At 37.3% G+C, this 18324-nt stretch overlaps 1 protein-coding gene across 2 annotated transcripts in view; it reads right to left on the reverse strand.

The window, feature by feature from the left end:
- CHMP2B (charged multivesicular body protein 2B) overlaps nucleotides 1–17158 on the reverse strand; it is a 32822-nt gene extending 15664 nt beyond the window's left edge. The window contains exons 1-3 of one of the 2 annotated variants that reach the window (XM_023216067.1): nucleotides 16865–17119; nucleotides 9892–10149; nucleotides 3574–3665 (exon numbers count right to left, since the gene is read on the reverse strand). In XM_023216067.1, coding sequence (XP_023071835.1) covers nucleotides 3574–3665; nucleotides 9892–9952 — 153 coding nt within the window. In that variant the 5' untranslated portion in view covers nucleotides 9953–10149; nucleotides 16865–17119. Of the gene's footprint in view, nucleotides 1–3573; nucleotides 3666–9891; nucleotides 10150–16864 lie in introns of both variants that reach the window. The other variant, XM_023216069.1, reaches the window with a different exon arrangement.
- Nucleotides 17159–18324: the final 1166 nt, after the last annotated feature.

Consider the following 18324-nt stretch of genomic DNA (forward strand, 5'->3'; position numbering starts at 1 on the left):
ACAGCACTGAAGTTTGCATTTGAAAAAAACGAATACTCCATAAGCTTCAACATAACATAGAAAAAGGAAGTACAAATGAAACACAAAGTAAGGAAATAAGATAAACAAGAAAATAAATATACAAACTAGGAAAGAAAAATCTGGCCAGGTACAGCGGCTCACGCCTGTAATCTCAGCACTTTGGGAGGCCGAGGCGGGTGGATAATGAGGTCAAGAGATTGAGACCATCCTAGCCAACATGGTGAAACCTTGTCTCAACTAAAAATATAAAAATTAGCTGGGCGTGGTGGCGGTGCCTGTAGTCCCAGCTACTTGGGAGGCTGAGGCAGGAGAATCACTTGAACCTGGGAGGCAGAGGTTGCAGTGAGCTGAGATGGCGCCACTGCACTCCAGACCCGTGACAAAATGAGACTCCATCACAAAATAAAAAAAAAAAATCCATACAGAAAATCAACGAAACCAAAAAGCAAAAGCTGTTTTGTGTGTGTGTGTGTGTGTGTGTTTAATAGATCAATCAAATTGATTAACTACTAACCAGGCTGATGACGAAGAAAAATGAGAAAGAGACAGACAGAGAGAGGGAAAGAACACAGTTACAAACACTGAGAAAGCAAAGAAGGGCATCACTTCTTATCCTAAAGATGTTAAAGGATAGTAAGGGAATATTATAAACAACATATCAGTACATTTTAAAATTTAATAGAAATGGACAAGTTACTTGACAGACTAAAGCCACCAAGATCATTCAATAAGACAGATGACCTAATCCACTGTATATCTATTTTAAAAAAGAATTTGTGGTTTAATAATCTACCTACAAAGAAAATCTTCATTCACATATGACTTTACTGATGAATCCTATCACACATTTAAGGAAGAACTATACAAACTCTTCCAGTAAAGAAAAGAGTACCTTGCCAACTCATGCTATGAGGCCAGCATTACTAGGCCAGCATTATTACCCTGATATCAAAATCAAATAAAAACACTGCACTGCTTCCTACACTACACACACAAAAAAAACTACAAATCAGTATATTTTGTGAACACAGATGCAGATATTCTTAAAATTTCAGCAAACTGAAAATACATTAAAAAATATGTCATTAACAAGTGAGGTGTGTGCCTGGAACAAAAGGTTGATTATCAAAGTTTCACTGTATTGACTGACTAAAAAGGAAAACCACACAACCATTTCAACAAGTACAAAACACTGCCGAGGAAAATTGAAGATCTAAATAAATAGGGATCTAAATGATGGAGAGATGTAATATCTTCATGGGTCAGAAGACATAATGTTAATATGTCTTCTGTTAATGTTAATTAACACTATGTTAATATGTCTTATGACACAATGTTAATATGTACATATTCAACATAATCCCAATCAAAATCTGATCTTTTTTGTAGAAACTGATCTGTATTCTACAGTTCCTATAGAAATGCAAAGCACCTAAAACAGCCAAAACAATTATGAAAAAAGAAGTGTGAAGTGGAAGAATTAATGCTAACTTTTAGACTTACTTTAAACCTTTATTAACAAAAATAATGTGGTATTAGCTTAAAAACAGTCATATAAATCAGTGGAATAGAGCCCAGAAAGATGCCTACATTTGGACAACTGATTTCCCACAAAAATGACAAGGGAAAGTGTCAGCAATAATTATGTTGAAACAACTGACCTTCCATATGCAAAAAGTGAACCTCTACCCTTACCTGACACCATACTGAAACTTAATTCAATATGGTTCACAGTTTTAAATGTAAGAACTAAAACGGTAATATTTCTAGAAGAAAACATAGGAGAAAATATTACTGACTTTGGGTTAGGCACTCAGAGCTAGTACACTAAAAGTAAGTAGTACACTAAAAGTACTAATTATAGAAAAAAGGATGAGCAATATTAACAACTCCACTCTTATGCATACACTCTAATTGTGACAAGTAGACAGAAGATCTGCAATGATACAGAAGACTTAGAAAATACTATCACAAATTTGAACCAATTGACATTTGTAAGAAACTCCAACATTGAAAAAAAGAATAAAAGAATAAAAAATTGTACTTGATCAAAATAAGTCAAAAAAACCCTTTCATTCCTCAAAAGACACTTAGGAAAATGAAGGACAAGGTTAAGAGCTTGGAAAGAATATTTTCACAACATATACTTGATAAAGCATTTGTTTCCACAATATATAAAAATCTATTGTAACTAAGTAAGAAAACAATTTGATGAAAAAATAGGTAAAATATGTGAATAGACACTCTGGCAAAAAAGATAAGTAGATGGTAAACAGGTATATAAAAAGATGTTCAACAGCGTTAGTGATTAAGAAAATGAAATTTAAAATGGCAATCTACTATACACCCACTAAAATGGCTAAAATTAAAGACTGTCAACTCCAAGTATGGGAAACAACTGTAACTTTCATACATTACTAATGGGAAGAGAAAACATTACGGGCACTCTGCAAATTTTTCAGCACTTTAATTTTAATTTTTTAGCAGTTACACATACATTTACCCTATGACCCAGCAATCTCACTCTCAGGAATACACCCAAGAAAAATGAAAACCATGCTCACAAAAACTTTGATTGAATGTTTAAAGCAACTTTATTCAAACAACCAATACCTGGAAGCAACCCAAACGTCTACTGGCTGGTAAACAGATAAACAAACTGTGAAATATCCAAACAATTGAATAATACTCATCAATAAAAAGTAATTAACACTAATGCATGAAACAGCACTGATTAACCACAAAATAATTAGCTGAGTGAAAGATGCCATAAAAAGGAGTTGATATTCTGATTCCATTTACATAAAATTCTAGAAATGAAAACTAATCTACAGCGACAGATCAGTATTTGCTTCACCCGGAAAAAGGGAGACGGGCCGGGATGGGTAGGAGGGATTTCCAAGTGCACAAGGGAACTTTTAGGGGAGATGGGTATGTCCATTACCTTGACTGTAATAATGGTTTCATGAGTTTATACATACGTCAAAACCTATCAAATTGTACACCTGAAATATGTACAGTTTACTGCATGTCAATTATCCCTCAATAAAGCTATTTTTTAAAGATTTGAGGCAACATACACATAAAAAATACCATAAAGAATATTTAAAAATGAAGCAGATCAGTCTACTATAAAAGTACATTCACTGTCAAAGACACAATGATCTTTAAAATATCAAGCAAGACTCCTCTGAGTTAATGTAATTTTTTAAATAACCTTTCCTTGTTTTCCATGACTATTTTATCTTTGCTGTTAACTAAGAAGGTGGTTCTGCCTTGAGCAATATTTCTTCCTAGATACTCATGACTCTCACAAACTGAAGAATAATTTGATTCTATAATCAACAGAATACACAGAATCCCGATAAAAGTCAGCAGAATGACACAATAAACAAAGGTAAGCAGAAGATACAAAAATTATTAACTGCCATTTCTTAGTTAAGTAAATCACTTGCCACCTGCCATGTGCCTTTTTTTAAGTTAGCTAATTATTCCTACAGTCATTTCCAAATTTGTTTGAAAAGTTAAACTGAAATTTAATGTTCTACTTACCAGCTGTTTTTCTTGTTTCTCTAAAGCTGCTCGATCTCTGATTATAGCCCTCTGTGTACCTCGTAACTCTCGATTCTGTTCCTTTATTACATCTAGGAGAATCACAAAAGAAACCTACATTTATGGGTTGTAAAATTTTCCATAACATTTAAAATACCGGATTCACAGATCATGATTTTTAAAAATCTTATATTGGCTGGGCACAGTGGCTCACACATGTAATCTCAGCACTTTGGGAGGTGGAGGCGGGTGGATCACCTAAGGTCAGGAGTTCGAGACCAGCCTGACCAACATGGAGAAAAGCCATCTCTACTAAAAATACAAAATTAACTGGGTGTGGTGGCACATGCCTGTAATCCCAGCTACTCGGGAGGCTGTGGTAGAAGAATAGCTTGAATCTGGGAGGTGGCTGCGTTGAGCCGAGATCATGCCATTGTATTCCAGCACTCCAGCCTGGTCAACAAGAGCAAAACTCCATCTCCAAAAAAAAAAAAAAACCCTTAGATTTATTAGATGTCAATTTTTTTTACTTTAATATGCTAAAAAAATTAGTTAAGTATTAAAACCTGAATTATAAATATTAATAAAATATAAAGAATTGATAACAGGTGAATGCAAATATGCTACAGTCTGAGATTTAGCCAAAAGTATTAAATCACAATAAAATATTCCCCTAGAGAACTGATTAGTATACAATGTTTTATATAGCACATATATATGTCACACACACACACACCCTTCTCATGTCTCCTTACTTTAATACTGTATGAAATTCAGAAAGGAAGACAAGTTACATGTTTATTAAATATGTTTGGTTTTCTGCAGTAAGTATTAACAGAGTGAAACACCAGACTTTCCAATGAGGCAGATCTGGATTTGAATCTCACCTCAGCCACTTGATCATCATGATTACACCTTGGAAGAGTTAGTTGATACTCAAAACCTCAGCTTTCTTTTTCATAAGAAAGGACGGTAAGGAGTAAATAACATACAAATGCTCTGACATACTGTAAGTATCTTCTCAATTATAATATCTTTCCAATTTATCTGAATTCATTTGGATTCTTTAGACCTACCTTTTGAAGAATTAAAATTTTACTCTAGGCCTGATGCACTGTAATCTGGGTTAGTTGTTACTCAACAGTGGTTTCTTCAAAAGATCAGGTATCAGTGTTAGTTAATTCTTGGCAACGCTGATCTCTTACTGTCAGAAATTGTGTTAAGTTACAGACATTACACAATTTAATGTTCATAATAAGGCTATGGAGTTTCTATTATTTTATATATAAGAAAACTGAATGTTAGGAAGGTTAAGTGGCTTGCCCAAAGCCACGTAAGTAGCAAGTAGTAACACCAGATTTGGTTGGATCCAACCATTCTGTCTCTTGAACCACTGATCTTAACTACTTCACGAGACTAATTTTTAACAAAGAGATTTAAAAACAACAGCAGCAACAGAGAAAGAACAGTCTCTTCATCAAATAGTACTGGGAAATCTGGACATCTACATGAAAAAGAATAAAGTTGGACCTTTACATCACACTGTATACAATAATTAACTCAAAAAAGATCAATAACCCAAATGTAAGAGTTGAACCTTAGAACACACACAAGTAAATCTTTATGACCTGGGATTTGGCATTACATTCTTAAATATAACACTAAAAGCATAAAGAGCAAAAGAAAAATAAAAGATAAATTGGACTTGGTGAAAATTAAAATTTTTTATGCATTAAAGGACATTATCAGGTGAAAAGACAACCTATAGAATAAGAGAAAATACATGCAAATAATATATCTGATAAGAGTCTGGTATGCAGAATATATAAAAAATTCTTATAACTCAAGAAACAAGACACAAACAACCCAACTTTTAAATGGGCTAAAGGCTTGAACAGACATTTCTCCAAAGAAGATATACAAATGGTCAATGAACACATAAAAAGGGTGCTCCACATCATTAGTCCTAAAGAAAATAATGCTACTTCACATGTATTAGAATAATTTTTTATAAAAGGAAAATAAGTGCTAATGAAAATGTGAAAATTGGAACCCTTGCATATTGCTCATAGAAACGTATAATGGTTTGGTTACTATGCTTTACAGTTTGGTGATTCCTCAAAAAGTGAAACATCAAATTACTGTATGACCAAGTAATTCTACTCTTAGATATCTACCGGAAAGAAGTGAAATAAGTATTCAAACAAATACTTCTACATGAATGCTCACAGCATTAGTAACATTAGCCAAAAGGTGGAAGTAACCCAAATGACCACAAAGAGGTGCACAGATAAACAAATTGTGGTGTATATATACAATGGAGTATTATGTAGCTATCAAAAGAATGAAGTACTGATACATACTACAACATGCGTGAACCTCAAAAACATTATGGTAAGTGAAGATGCCAGATAGAAAACATCACAATTTATAATTACATTTATATATCAGAGGTAAATCCATACAGACAAAGCAAACTGGTATATGGCAGGGGTTGGGGAGAAGGGAGAATGGTAAGTTACTGCTTAAAGGGTATAGGATTTTATTTTGAGGTGATGAAAATGTTTTAGAACTAGATATAGGTGGTGGTAACACACCATTGTGAATTGTTTAATAGGTATAGGATTTTATTTTGAGGTGATGAAAATGTTTTAGAACTAGATACAGGTAGTGGTAACACACCATTGTGAATGAATGTACTAAATGTCTCTGAACTGCTCACTTTAAAATGGTTAATGTTATATGAATTTAACTTCAATTAAAACAACAAAGTCAAAAAGCATTATCTTTTTTAAGATAGTTATTCTATAGTTATAATAGTTACAGTTAATAGTTACTATAGTCATATTATTGATAAAACTAATCAACCACAATGACTTTCTGAATAAAAGTTAAAATAAGATGTCAAAACTCCTATATCCTACCTACAAGACATCTATCATATCTCTTTTGCTTATTCTGTTTCTCAATGTTATACTGGTGGGCATCTAATACTTAGGATTTACTAGTAAGGTATTCTACATGTTGTTTAAATACAGGAATATGAAACCATAGCATATCTCTAATAGAGATCAAGAAAGAGGAGGCTTTCTCTCCTGCCACCTACTTTCTTCTTCTAAAATGAGTGAGACTTCATGGGAAACATACATTTCATTTAAAGAGAGGGTGTGAAAGACCCACAGATAAATGTTTGGGAAATGTTAAAACTGAAAAAAAAAATTAAACACATTTCTTTGCTTCAAGGCTTCTGGGAATGTTTAATACATGGGTATGCATTGTTAATCTTTAAATGGAGAATATATCATAGATTATTGACCAAATGTATTAAGAATTGTTTTTAAGAAATATCTATTAATATTTCCTAGACACTAGTATCCCCTAGAATATGGATTGGAACATGCGGTATTAGTTTGCCAGGGCTGCCACAACGAAATATCACAAAGTGGATGGCTTAAACAACAAAAACGTATTTTCTCACAGTTCTGATGGCTGAAAGGAGTCTAGGTGCCAGAGCAGGTTTCATTTTTCCTGAGGCCTCTCTCCTTGGCTTGCAGATGGCCACCTTCTTGTTGTGTTCTCAGATGGCCTTTTCCCTGTGGATCTTTCTCTTCTTCTAAGGATAGCAGTCATTGAATCAGGGCCTCATCTGACTTTATTTAACCTCGATTACACCCTTAAGGGCACTATCCCCAAATATAGTCACGAGTGGTCAGAGCTTTGTCATATGAATTGTGGGGGGCAGAGGGGACAATTCAGTCTGTAATACACACCTTTCCTCAGACATCTATAGACTGACCCCAAATAACAAACATACTCTCATTTCCGTATCTTTCAGTGGAATCATGAACCTCTTCATCCGCAACACTCAAACACACCTGATCTTCTTTTGGACTTAGTTCCCTATTTTGTCAAAGCCAATGGACTGATATAAAAAACATTTACCACTTACCCCACTGTTTCCATAGAAAATGTGCTCTAAATTTTAAACTCAAATAATAAATGAATTTCTGGAGTACAACTCCTTTGTGTATTAAGGACTCCCTAAACTCAACTAGTATAAGATGAATTGGCAGTATCAGATGTTTTGTTTTGTTTTGAGATGGAGTTTCACTCATGTCACCCAGACTGGAGTACAATGGTGCCATCTTGGTTCGCCTCTCAGGTTCAAGGGATTCTCCTGCCTCAGCTTCCTGAGTATCTGGGATTACAGGTATGTGCCAACAGCCTGGCTAATTTTTGTATTTTTAGTAGAGACGGGGTTTCACCACGTTGGCCAGGCTGGTCTCGAACTCCTGACTCAGGTGATCCACCTGCCTCGGCCCTCCAAAGTGCTGGGATTACAGGCATGAGCCACTGCGCCAGGTCATGATGATGGTCTTATACAAGCTACAACAGTACTCCTCAGAAAGACAAGCCACTATACTGAGAAGTTAAATTGTGGCCAGATAATTGTCACAGGTGCACAGCAACTGCTGAAAGTTAAGATCTAAAATTCTATCTATATACATTTTTTTCATTACGAGGGTGATATAATTAAACATATAAATTTGGTCTTTGTCCTGGGTTCCTGGCACAGAGGGCCTAAAACCCTTGAAATTTCTTGAATGATAGGAATGTCTTTTGTTATTCACAACAAGCTCCTGTGCACCATATCTGAGTATATGGGGTAGGTGTGGGAGGGCAGCTGATAGCCTCAGAAAGGTTGGTCACCAGAAAGATCAAACAGTTGACTAAAGGGTGAGACATTTTAACCCCACCCCCACATGTCAGCAGAGGTGGGTGCTTGAGATTAGGTTATAAAAAAACCTTAACTAAGAGATTCAGAGAATCTCTCAGTTGGTGAACACATTGATATGCTAGGAAGATGGCATACCCAGAGAGGGCGTGGAAGCTCTGTCCTCCACCCTCGACCCTTGACCTATGGATCACTTCCATTTGGCTATTCCTGGTTGTACACTTTAAAATAAACCAGTAACAGTAAATGAAGCACTCTGATGAGTTCTAAGAGTTGTCCTAGTGAATTATCAGACCTGAAGATGAAGTTGTAGGAAAACCTGGTCAGTCAGAAGTACTGGTGGCAACCTAGGACTTCCAAGTGGCATCTGAAGCAGGGCAGTCTTGCGGGACTGTCTTTCACTTATAGTGTCTGCCCTACCTCTAGATAATTACTGTCAGAACTGAACTGAATTGCTGAACACCCAGTAGGTATCTGAGAATCATCGAGGCTAGGTATAGCCATCTTTATGGAAAAACAAGTATGATTACATGCGAATTCAACAAAACATGTAATTTAAGTAAAACAGTTTGATTTCACTTTTCTCAATTTAATGTAACTATATGCACCATAACAGTCACTGTATATTATAAAAGAACAATACAGAAAATTAACTACCGCATATTCCACAGACTCATAGTTGTTAATAGGCCTATTAATATTTAAACAGTTCTAAGCTATAAACTCAGAGCGGCTAATGTTACATACTAAAACATAATCACAACACTTTAAAACATATTATGGAAAGACAGTAAAACATATTTTCATATGAGACAACAGAAATATACTATAAAACTAACAAATTACTCTTCTTTTTTTAAAAACAATCGCTATATTAAATCCATGTTTAATAATTTGGTCTTCTAGATAATTCAGAAGGAATAATATGAAAACAGTCTGAGACAATTTTCATGTTTTTACAGCCAGGTTTATTATCCACTAGATTTATTTCTTAGTAGGTATGATTTCATCCCAAGATTACAATCTCTTTAAGAGAAGCGAATACATGCTTGTTTGTAGTACCACCTTTCTTCACGCAAATACCATCCCAATACATCATACTTAGTAGCGATCTATGGGAGTACAAACACATACATTGAAATGTGAAAGGATTCCTCTTACAGGCATATTTAACACGTATTTAAAATATAAAACAAAATCAGTTGTTAAAAAAGATAATTTAACAATAGTAAAATCTGAAATATGACAGCTAGCTTTCTACAATGGAAACGTGGAGCACTGAAATAATAGGCTATTTCCCTTACAACTTTCTACCTTCCCCATTTTTCAACGTGAGGCAAGATCATGACAGAAACATGTACAGGGTACTGTGGCCACCTAAGAGAGACAGAGTGCTTGACTCCTGTCTATCCTCTGCTTCTTTCTTCAGGCAGATAAGGGTGTACACTGAATTTTTCATTCTCTAGGACTTCATCTACCTTGTGGTTTGCTGCAAAGACATCACAATAGGGGGTAATAGAAAACTTCACACTGTGAAAATGCCAAAGGTACATGGATATGATATAGCATATTCTCTCTCTTACCATTCAGTGAGATAAAAAGGGTCTGGAGGCTTGATTCATCCAACACCCACTCTTCGCCCATGCCCAGCACAGCACTTAGAAAAGGCCACCCAGGCCAGCTCCACTCTGGGCATTAAAAGCCTGTCTCAAGTCTTTCAGGTTCTTCTTACTGAAGGAAATACACAGGTCCACAGCAGAGTGATAAGATCACAGACTTAAGTCTTGGACTTAAGAGACAGCTGTTTCTGCCTTGTTTGGTTCTGAGTCAATATGGTTTACCTGCTTACAAAAAATAAAAAGTCAAAAAATAAAAAATAAAAACAAAACAAAAAAGGTCTCCCATATGGTCCAGTCTAGCTCACCAGAATTCTCTGCTTGGGGTTTGAGGGCAAGCCCCAACTTGAATCATGCCTGTCCTCCCTATTATTAGTTTAGATATAATTTGTACATTTGAGGATAAAAGCGAAAAGTATTTATCAAGTATAAATATGGACATTCATTAATTTGTGAGTAACACTATTTAAAGTGCCTTTCTTTTGGGGGAAGGTGGGGGGCTATCTCAAGTTTGTAAGGCAGTTCAGGATGAGTGCCTCAGGAATGCGGGAACAGTACACAAATCACCACCAGTCAGCAGGATTCAAGCTGATCTAGCAGACAAGTAGCCACTATACTGTATGTTGTGTTTTTCACTATAAGATCATAACAGACTTTTTAATTTAATAAGCCAAATTTCCTACTATTAAATGTATTTAATTTGAGAAAATACATTTTTATCTATGCGATTTTATTGCCTATCAGTTCCTCTAAACCTAATCATTATATGAATTGAGATAGAAACAAAATGTTCCCATATCCTGCTTTATAATCTCCATTGACTAGTTTCAAGGTATCAAGATCTCCAGGGAAGAGGCAGCTTCTACTTGAGACTTCGCCTACAAGCTCTGTAACAGCTAGTATCAGTGGGAACAGGGAGCACTGTGACGCTGGAAACAGCACTGGACAAACCCTAATTGTGCTATGGCTATAAGAAAATCCCAGAGTGAGTGCGAATTCAGCTAACTAGGCATGATGGAGCTTGCCAATGAACAGTAAAGTGAAAAGAGGTCCTGGCTATGTGAGGATGTTTCATCTTGGGTTGATGAAGAGAAAAAAAAAATTGCAAAAATATTACAAACTCAAAAGCTAAGGCATTAAAAAGAAACATTAAAGGTCACTATCTAGAAAGTTCTGGTTCTAGGAACAAGATTTACTCAAATGCACAAGGAAAATGAGAGTGAGAGTGGGTACAAAGTAATTAGAATTTGATATGCAAACCAAATTTGCTTCTCAGGTTTTGGGAATGGTATATCTGACACTCAGGGACAAATCAGTTCTAATACATGGTAAAAAGAAAACAAAAGGCAACTATAGAAAACAAAAAGAAAAAAGGGGGATCATGCCAACAGCTTTATTCTACCTATACATGGTCAGGGAGCCAATCAACTTAAGAACCAGGTTTAAGCTGAGAAACAGCAGGACTTGGAAGAGGCAAAACACTGAAGAGAAAATGGGAGAGTCAAGCCAAGACCCCTGGTAGCATATAAATAATTTTTTTCTCCTACTAGTAACTCTCAAAAGTCACTCAAGCCCTGAGGAATTAATCTGAAACAATTTACAATTATAAAAATGCCAGTGTTTTCAAGAACTAAAACAAGGTTTTGAGATGGGCACATGTCAGCAGACTTTTGAGTCTCGTTTGGTCCTCAATGACTAAAGCTTTAGTAACACCATCAATAAAACTTCAGTTCAGAAAACTGTCAAAGCGCATTTTTCAGCTTAGATAAATGAGAGAATGAGAGGGAATGTGTCCTGGAAGAAAAGCCTCACAGGCCAATGGACCTGAAGATATGAAATGGCAGCCGGAAAGGAAATGTCTGTCTTTGGTGTCATGCTGGGGATGCAGAAATACAGAAGGAACACATTTTGCCTACAGAAATAACTGTTCTAAAAGGAGGAAGAACGTTTTTCTAAGAAAATGCTCAGAGGAGTATACTGTGTTCCTCAATCCCATGTTCAATTATTTTTCTATGGTATGTCAAGAATGGAGGGATTAAGTAGAAAGTAAAATTTGAGTTTTTTAAATATCCAGAATAAGGAGCACTAAAAGGACACACGACATCCTGGGAAAGACCTGAATTCTGCAGGTGCCACCAGAAGAATGGTGTATTTTATTCTGGAATAGAGAAAAAAAAATGTTTCTGAAAGATACTCCATTTTACTTCCTTTTAACATCAGAAATGTGACATCACAACTGATACACTGACAGGCAATTTATCCCAACTTAGTCAAAACCTCATAGTTTCTGAACTCTGGACAACTAGCATATGCAAATATCATCCCAATGAAGCAAAAGCCAAGAAGCTTTGTTCCTCTTCTCTCCGTAGTGTTTTTCAAATTACCTCTAACTTGCACTAAAGTTCACAGTGGGTGGCAAAGTGTGGATCCAGGTTCTTCCAAGCCCTGGATGTTGGAAATACTACTTTGGTTAGTAAATGATATTATTTTAGAGATTTAATCTCTAAATTAGAAACTCTTGCAGATATATTTTCATTTCTGCTGAAGACTCTGAAGCCCCTTACAAACATGGAATGTAGAAGAGACTCAGAATAAGCATTATTCAACTTTGAAAGTGCAGGAGGCTCTATTATGGTTCTAGTGAATCCAAGTCAGAAAAAAAATGCCACAAAAGGGGAACATAAGTAGCGAGGTACTTAATAGAGACTTTGAGAAGAAACAAACCTAGGATAGTTCAGGTGCGCTAGAGGAAGAGAAAAAGGGAATTCTAGGCATAAGGGCATCAAAAGCAAAAATACGTCAGGGCGAGAAAGAGTACGGTAGATACCAATGAACAGAGGAACAGTGCTGCTGGACACCCAAATGTCCAGAGAGATGGCTAGAAAGGGAAGAGTCAGTTCAAGGAGAGCCATACACGCATTACTGAAACACTCACAGTGGATCCTGTTGGTGCCAGAGATTTCATAAAGGGGTTTACACTGAGGAGTAACATAGTCAGATTTGGGTTCAAGTTTCAATTACACACGCAACTTTGTAGATGAAGGATTTAAGGGCTAAGAAGCTACAGGAAAGAAAAGCAAAAAGGTGATATAGTCAAGTACAAGGTAAGTAGGATCCGAATTTGAGCAAAGAGTTGCAGGAACACAGAGGAAGATCCTATGTGTTCAATATTTAAGAAGCAAAAGCAGCAGGACTTGGTAATGAGTTGATGGTAGAGGGCAACATCAAGCACTGTCGACACTGGAAGAGGATATGATGATGAGTTCTGTATGGGATCTTGAGTTTGAGGTATTGTGAGACACCTAGGTACAGATACTCAGCGAATTGTTGCACATCTGGCCTGAAACTCAAAAATACATCTAGAGACACAGATTTGGGATCTATCAGTACTTAAGTTATAATTAAAATAGGAGTAAAAAAAATCATGCAGGGAGAGAATGCAGTTAGAACAGTGGTAGCCTAGGATGGAACCAAGAAGAACATTAACATATAAGGGGTAGGTTTAAGAAAAAAAAAAAAAAAAATACGGAAAGGAGAAAGAAAGGAGTGGTCAGAGGAATTTGGGGAAAATTAAGAGAGTGTTATGTCTTGGAAGTTAAGAGAGGGAATTTCAGAGAATAAATTAATGATCAGGATCAAATGCAAAACACAGGCCCAAGAGATGATCACTAATAACGGCCATTAGATTTTACAATCTAGAAGTTACTGATGATCTAAGCAACATCTACTGCTATAAGGTGAGGGAGGCACTCTGTTAAGTAAAGAAGTGGAGATACGACATCACTACTCCTTCAAAAGGTTTAGATAAAAGCAAAAAGAAACTGGTCATACTTCCGAAGAAATGCTGTGTCCAGGGAGAGTCAGGAGTGGGTTATTTCCAGTTTCACCACCATTACAAAGTAAAGTTCTACCACTAATTCCAAAAGAAAAGTCTGGTTCCAGAAAGAATGTAAACGTTGCATGGTATCTACCAAACGTTGAGAATTTCATGTGCTTGATAAGAGGAGCAAAATTAAACTGTTTGATTATCAATCTCTAATAAGAAAAAAGTAGTAATAATACTCAAAGGGAAGAGGTCCTAGTTCTGACACTTAATAGCTGTATGATCTTGAACACATGACTTAGTCCTTTGCTTTTCTCATTTAAGGATGTTATATGAGTACTTGCAGGTTTTACGAGAAATAAGATACTGCATGCACAATGGTTAGCACAGTGTTGGTTTAGTCAAATTTGTCTCTACCGAGGTTAACAGACAAAAATTATATAGTGTTTAAAGAACTTCACTTTTAAGGCATGTTTAGTTGTGCATTTATGACAAGTCCTAGTGGGATCCTGATTTACAGGTTCATAATTAGCTTCCCTAAATAGGTCACTATTAGTCTACAAAGGGGGAAAATAAACACTGTAGGTAAACATAATAATATATATATATGTATATCCTTACACAAGTAGTACTCAATTGTAATTTCAAATTCCAAAGGATTCTTCCCTTCTCTTGAGGTATACCTCTTATTAATTTCTTTAGCAAAGTATACACTGCAGAGACTTGTACATCTTTGTGTCAAAAATGAATTAAACATAACTCTGAATAGTAATAAGTGCTGTAATGTTGTCTTCCTTTTTAATTTACATGTGCAGTAGTCTTTAATGATACAGTATATAACTCTTCCAGCCAATCCAAACAGAAAAAAAGATTCAATTATTTCCCAGATCTATAGGCAGGTACATATTTCTCTGATATATCAGAATTTCATTACTGCTGGAACAGATTTAAAAGTCAGCACACAATAAAAGAGCTCATGATCAATCCAAGGATCTGAGAGAAAGAAATAAAAATACATTAAATTTCATATTCATAATATACAGCCTCATTACCAAGAAGAATGCTGTCACCTTTTAGACAAAACAAAAAACCTTCCTTTCAATAAAACAGAGAGTAAAAAAAGTAAAGCTCTACATCAAAATAATGAAAATACAGATCTATTTATTAAGATGTCAGTAAATGATTGGAATGGAAATGATAATGTAAGAAAACATCAAGTATGCATCTTGGTAGTTTATAGTAAATGTACCTGCTGGCCAAATTTACATTTGGAAATTGCACATATGGTTAATTTAGTGGCATAGTTCCTAGCAAGAGTCCTTAGGACTTTTTTTTACAAATAAATCTATTCAGCAAAAACATTATTTCTTGGAAGAAATAACTGCAAATGAGTATACAGTTAAACACTCATTGTACATCCCCATTGTCTTTCTTTTCTCCCCTCTACACTTCAAGTACAATAGTCACTAGATTTCCAAAGGCACCAGGAAGCACAGAACTGAGATTTATGTCTTTGAAAATATTTGACGGTATTAAGCAATTAAAACTAGAATGTTTGGTTTTTATTGTTAAAAAAAATTAACTCTAATCATAACATCACAGTAAGGGAGATTAAACCATTTTTCCTCCATTTAGTAAATTCTCACTACATAAAGCTAAACAACAAAAAACTCTGTAACTATATAAAACTCAAGCAAAAAGAAAATAAATCGTTCCCCCATCTCCACTCCCTGGAGTACTGTAAAATAAGTGAAGCTCACAACAGTGGTAGCTAAAACATTGAAAAAATAAAGTGCCATATTAAAGATTAAGCAGCATTCTCATGAAAAGCACACATAAAATCCATTTCACATCATTGATCACATTATATACCAAGTTGGTAGTTATTCCAGGTATTGCAAATGGTACTTAATAAAAAGTCAATAAATCAAAAAAAAATGTTCAGTCACCCAGATTAAGGAAAAATGTATTATGTCATGTGATAAATTAGAGGTAAAGTAGCATCATGTGTTGAAATGAAGAGTAGAGTAGCAGGGCAGAGATGACCTCTTTGTTATCCTCCCCAAAATAATTTTGCTGGCATTGGAATAGTCAACACAAAGGAATGAAGGAATTACTTCCAGGTCTGCACGGAGCACCCTATTTGTACCAATCACCGTCTAGCTACCACTGCTCCTTCTGTGGCAGAATTAGACCCTTACAAAGAAGTGATTCTTTGGCTGAACCAGCAACAACCTAGACTAAGCATATAATGGGGAACACAATTTTTAAATAACTTGGATGAATTTAATTGCTGGTAGCAGTCAATGAAAATATCAAGTATTATATAAACACATTACAGGCATCGCATATGAGCACCATAAAACTTGTACATTCTTTTACATTCACTTTTCTCCCCTCAAGATGATATTAAGCTAAATGTGGGAAACAACCCAAGTATCTTTACATGTTAAACTTCTATGAAGACAATATATACCCCATCTCTTATTTTAGTTGGCAAATGATAATCTTAAGGGAGAAAAATCCATTATGAAAACTAAATCTAGGCCCTTCTCTTGGGTTTATTTTTCTACTGGGGTCAGTCAAAAAAGCATTTGTTTCATATCTCTTTATTGATGGGGTGTTCTTAAAGAAGCAACCGACCCAGATCCAACTTCATTTCTTAACCAGAGCCTGTTATCCCCTCCCCTCCCCATTCCGAGGCTGCAAGTTCCCCGTCTGGATGCCTACAAGTAGTACGTCTCCCAACCGAAGAGCAACAATCGAAGCGGAGGAAACCAACAAGAAATCCATCAGCTCTCCCATCCATTGACACTCAAGGGCCAGCAGCACCCCGCTAGCCTTCTGGAAACGCTCAGCATCCCGCTGAGGAAAACCCGAGGGTGGGGGAAGTGTGAGGATAGGGAAGTAACCAGACTGCCTAGGTGAGCCTAAGGTGAGGTGAGTCAGAAGCAAGAGGGAGGCAGAGAAGTGGTGCAGCGAGGGCGGTCACCTGTGGGACCATTTGATCCAGCCCCGCCTCCAGGGACAGACAGTAGGCAGAATCCCGGCCGGCAGGCCCCGAAAGACGCTGGGAAAACGCAGGGCTGGGCCCCTTCAGCCCGGCCTGGAACTCACCATCCACGGTTTTCTTCTTGAAGAGGCACGCCATGGTTCAAGACCGTGCCCGGGCGGCCCGGCTCGGCCCGGTCCGGCCCAACGCTGGGAAAGGACAGGAGGAAAAGGACACGACCTTGGCGGGTTTGGGGTGGCGGAGCGGAGAGACAGCAGGAGGAGTTCGGGGTCGCCAGGCAGGACCCGCGGAAGGCGTGTATCCGCAGCTACCGCAGCCGCGTCACCCGGAGCTCAGGTGACCAGGAACTAAGACACTTTTTGGAGAAGTCACTTGCAGGCGGCGCCTGCGCGTTGTGTGTCGCGCCTGCGCACTACGGAGTTTGAAGCCGCAGCAGGTTTCCTCACGTCCGCGGCTGCCAGTTCCTCCTGCGTGCGGAGTGGCAGTGAGACTGGTCTGGGGCTGGCGGGAGTAGGAGAGCGTGGGGCCACGGGTTCTGTGCACGGGTTCGGTGATGATTGAGGACAGTGATCAGCCTTACTTAGCGCTTCACCACTTGCCCCGGGGAAAGCTGGATGAGGGATCTTCGGGATCCTAGACTAAGTGTGGGTTGTCCCGGAACCGCCTGCACCCACCCGAGTTGATTTATTACGGTCCCATTGCTGTTAGTATTTTTGTTGTTGCTGCTGTTTGTTTGTTTGTTTGTTTTTACTCGAGTAAGTCCAGGAACTGGCGGAAACGTTGAGTTCCGCACCCGGTGATCGTTGGCCCCTGGAGAGTTCACGGTCCTTTCGGCACTGACTGGCTCGGCGACCTCCCGGCGCCCACCCGCGCAGACCCCTGCGGGACCCGAGCCGCTCACCTGCCGCCAGGCGCCCCAGACTTGGATGACCCAGCTTAGGTCTCCGGGGATCCAGTGTCTAGAGTTGGGGGATCTCGGAGACGAAGGGAAGTTTTTTAATGCTACACTTTTTGTTTAAGGTTCTTGGCTGGAAACATTAAAACACACACACACAGATTTGTAGGCTAGTCTAAATGTCTCCAACTCTATTTCTTGATTTCTTGTAAATCATGAATCAGAAAGTGTCATGGCTATACGGTGATCCTATTAGAAGTCCTCACAGCCCTTTACTTGGGTTTTTTGTGAAAAACTGCGTATGTTAAAGAAAAAGTGTAATGAATTATTTAAAGAATCCTTGCATGTATAAAATGGAAAATACAATCTACGCGTGTGTACCTGTATACGCTCTCTACTGTTTAAAGCAACACTGCCTTCCACAGGATAAAAATAATAGTAGCATTTTTTTTTTCATAAATATGATCTCTGATATGGAAGAATATTGACACTATTATTAGCCACTTCTGGATTTATCAAAAAGGCTTATTGAATATTTATGATAATCAAGCCAGCCTTTCCCATTTTTTCCCCTCCTGAGATATCCAAGCCCTCATAGCCATTGATAATGCTGCTGCTGCCGATAAAAGTTAGCTGAGAGTCTGTTCAAGAAAACTTTCTTAAGAATGA

The sequence above is a fragment of the Piliocolobus tephrosceles genome, chromosome 2, assembly GCF_002776525.5.
Source record: "Piliocolobus tephrosceles isolate RC106 chromosome 2, ASM277652v3, whole genome shotgun sequence".
Lineage (NCBI taxonomy): Eukaryota > Metazoa > Chordata > Mammalia > Primates > Cercopithecidae > Piliocolobus > Piliocolobus tephrosceles.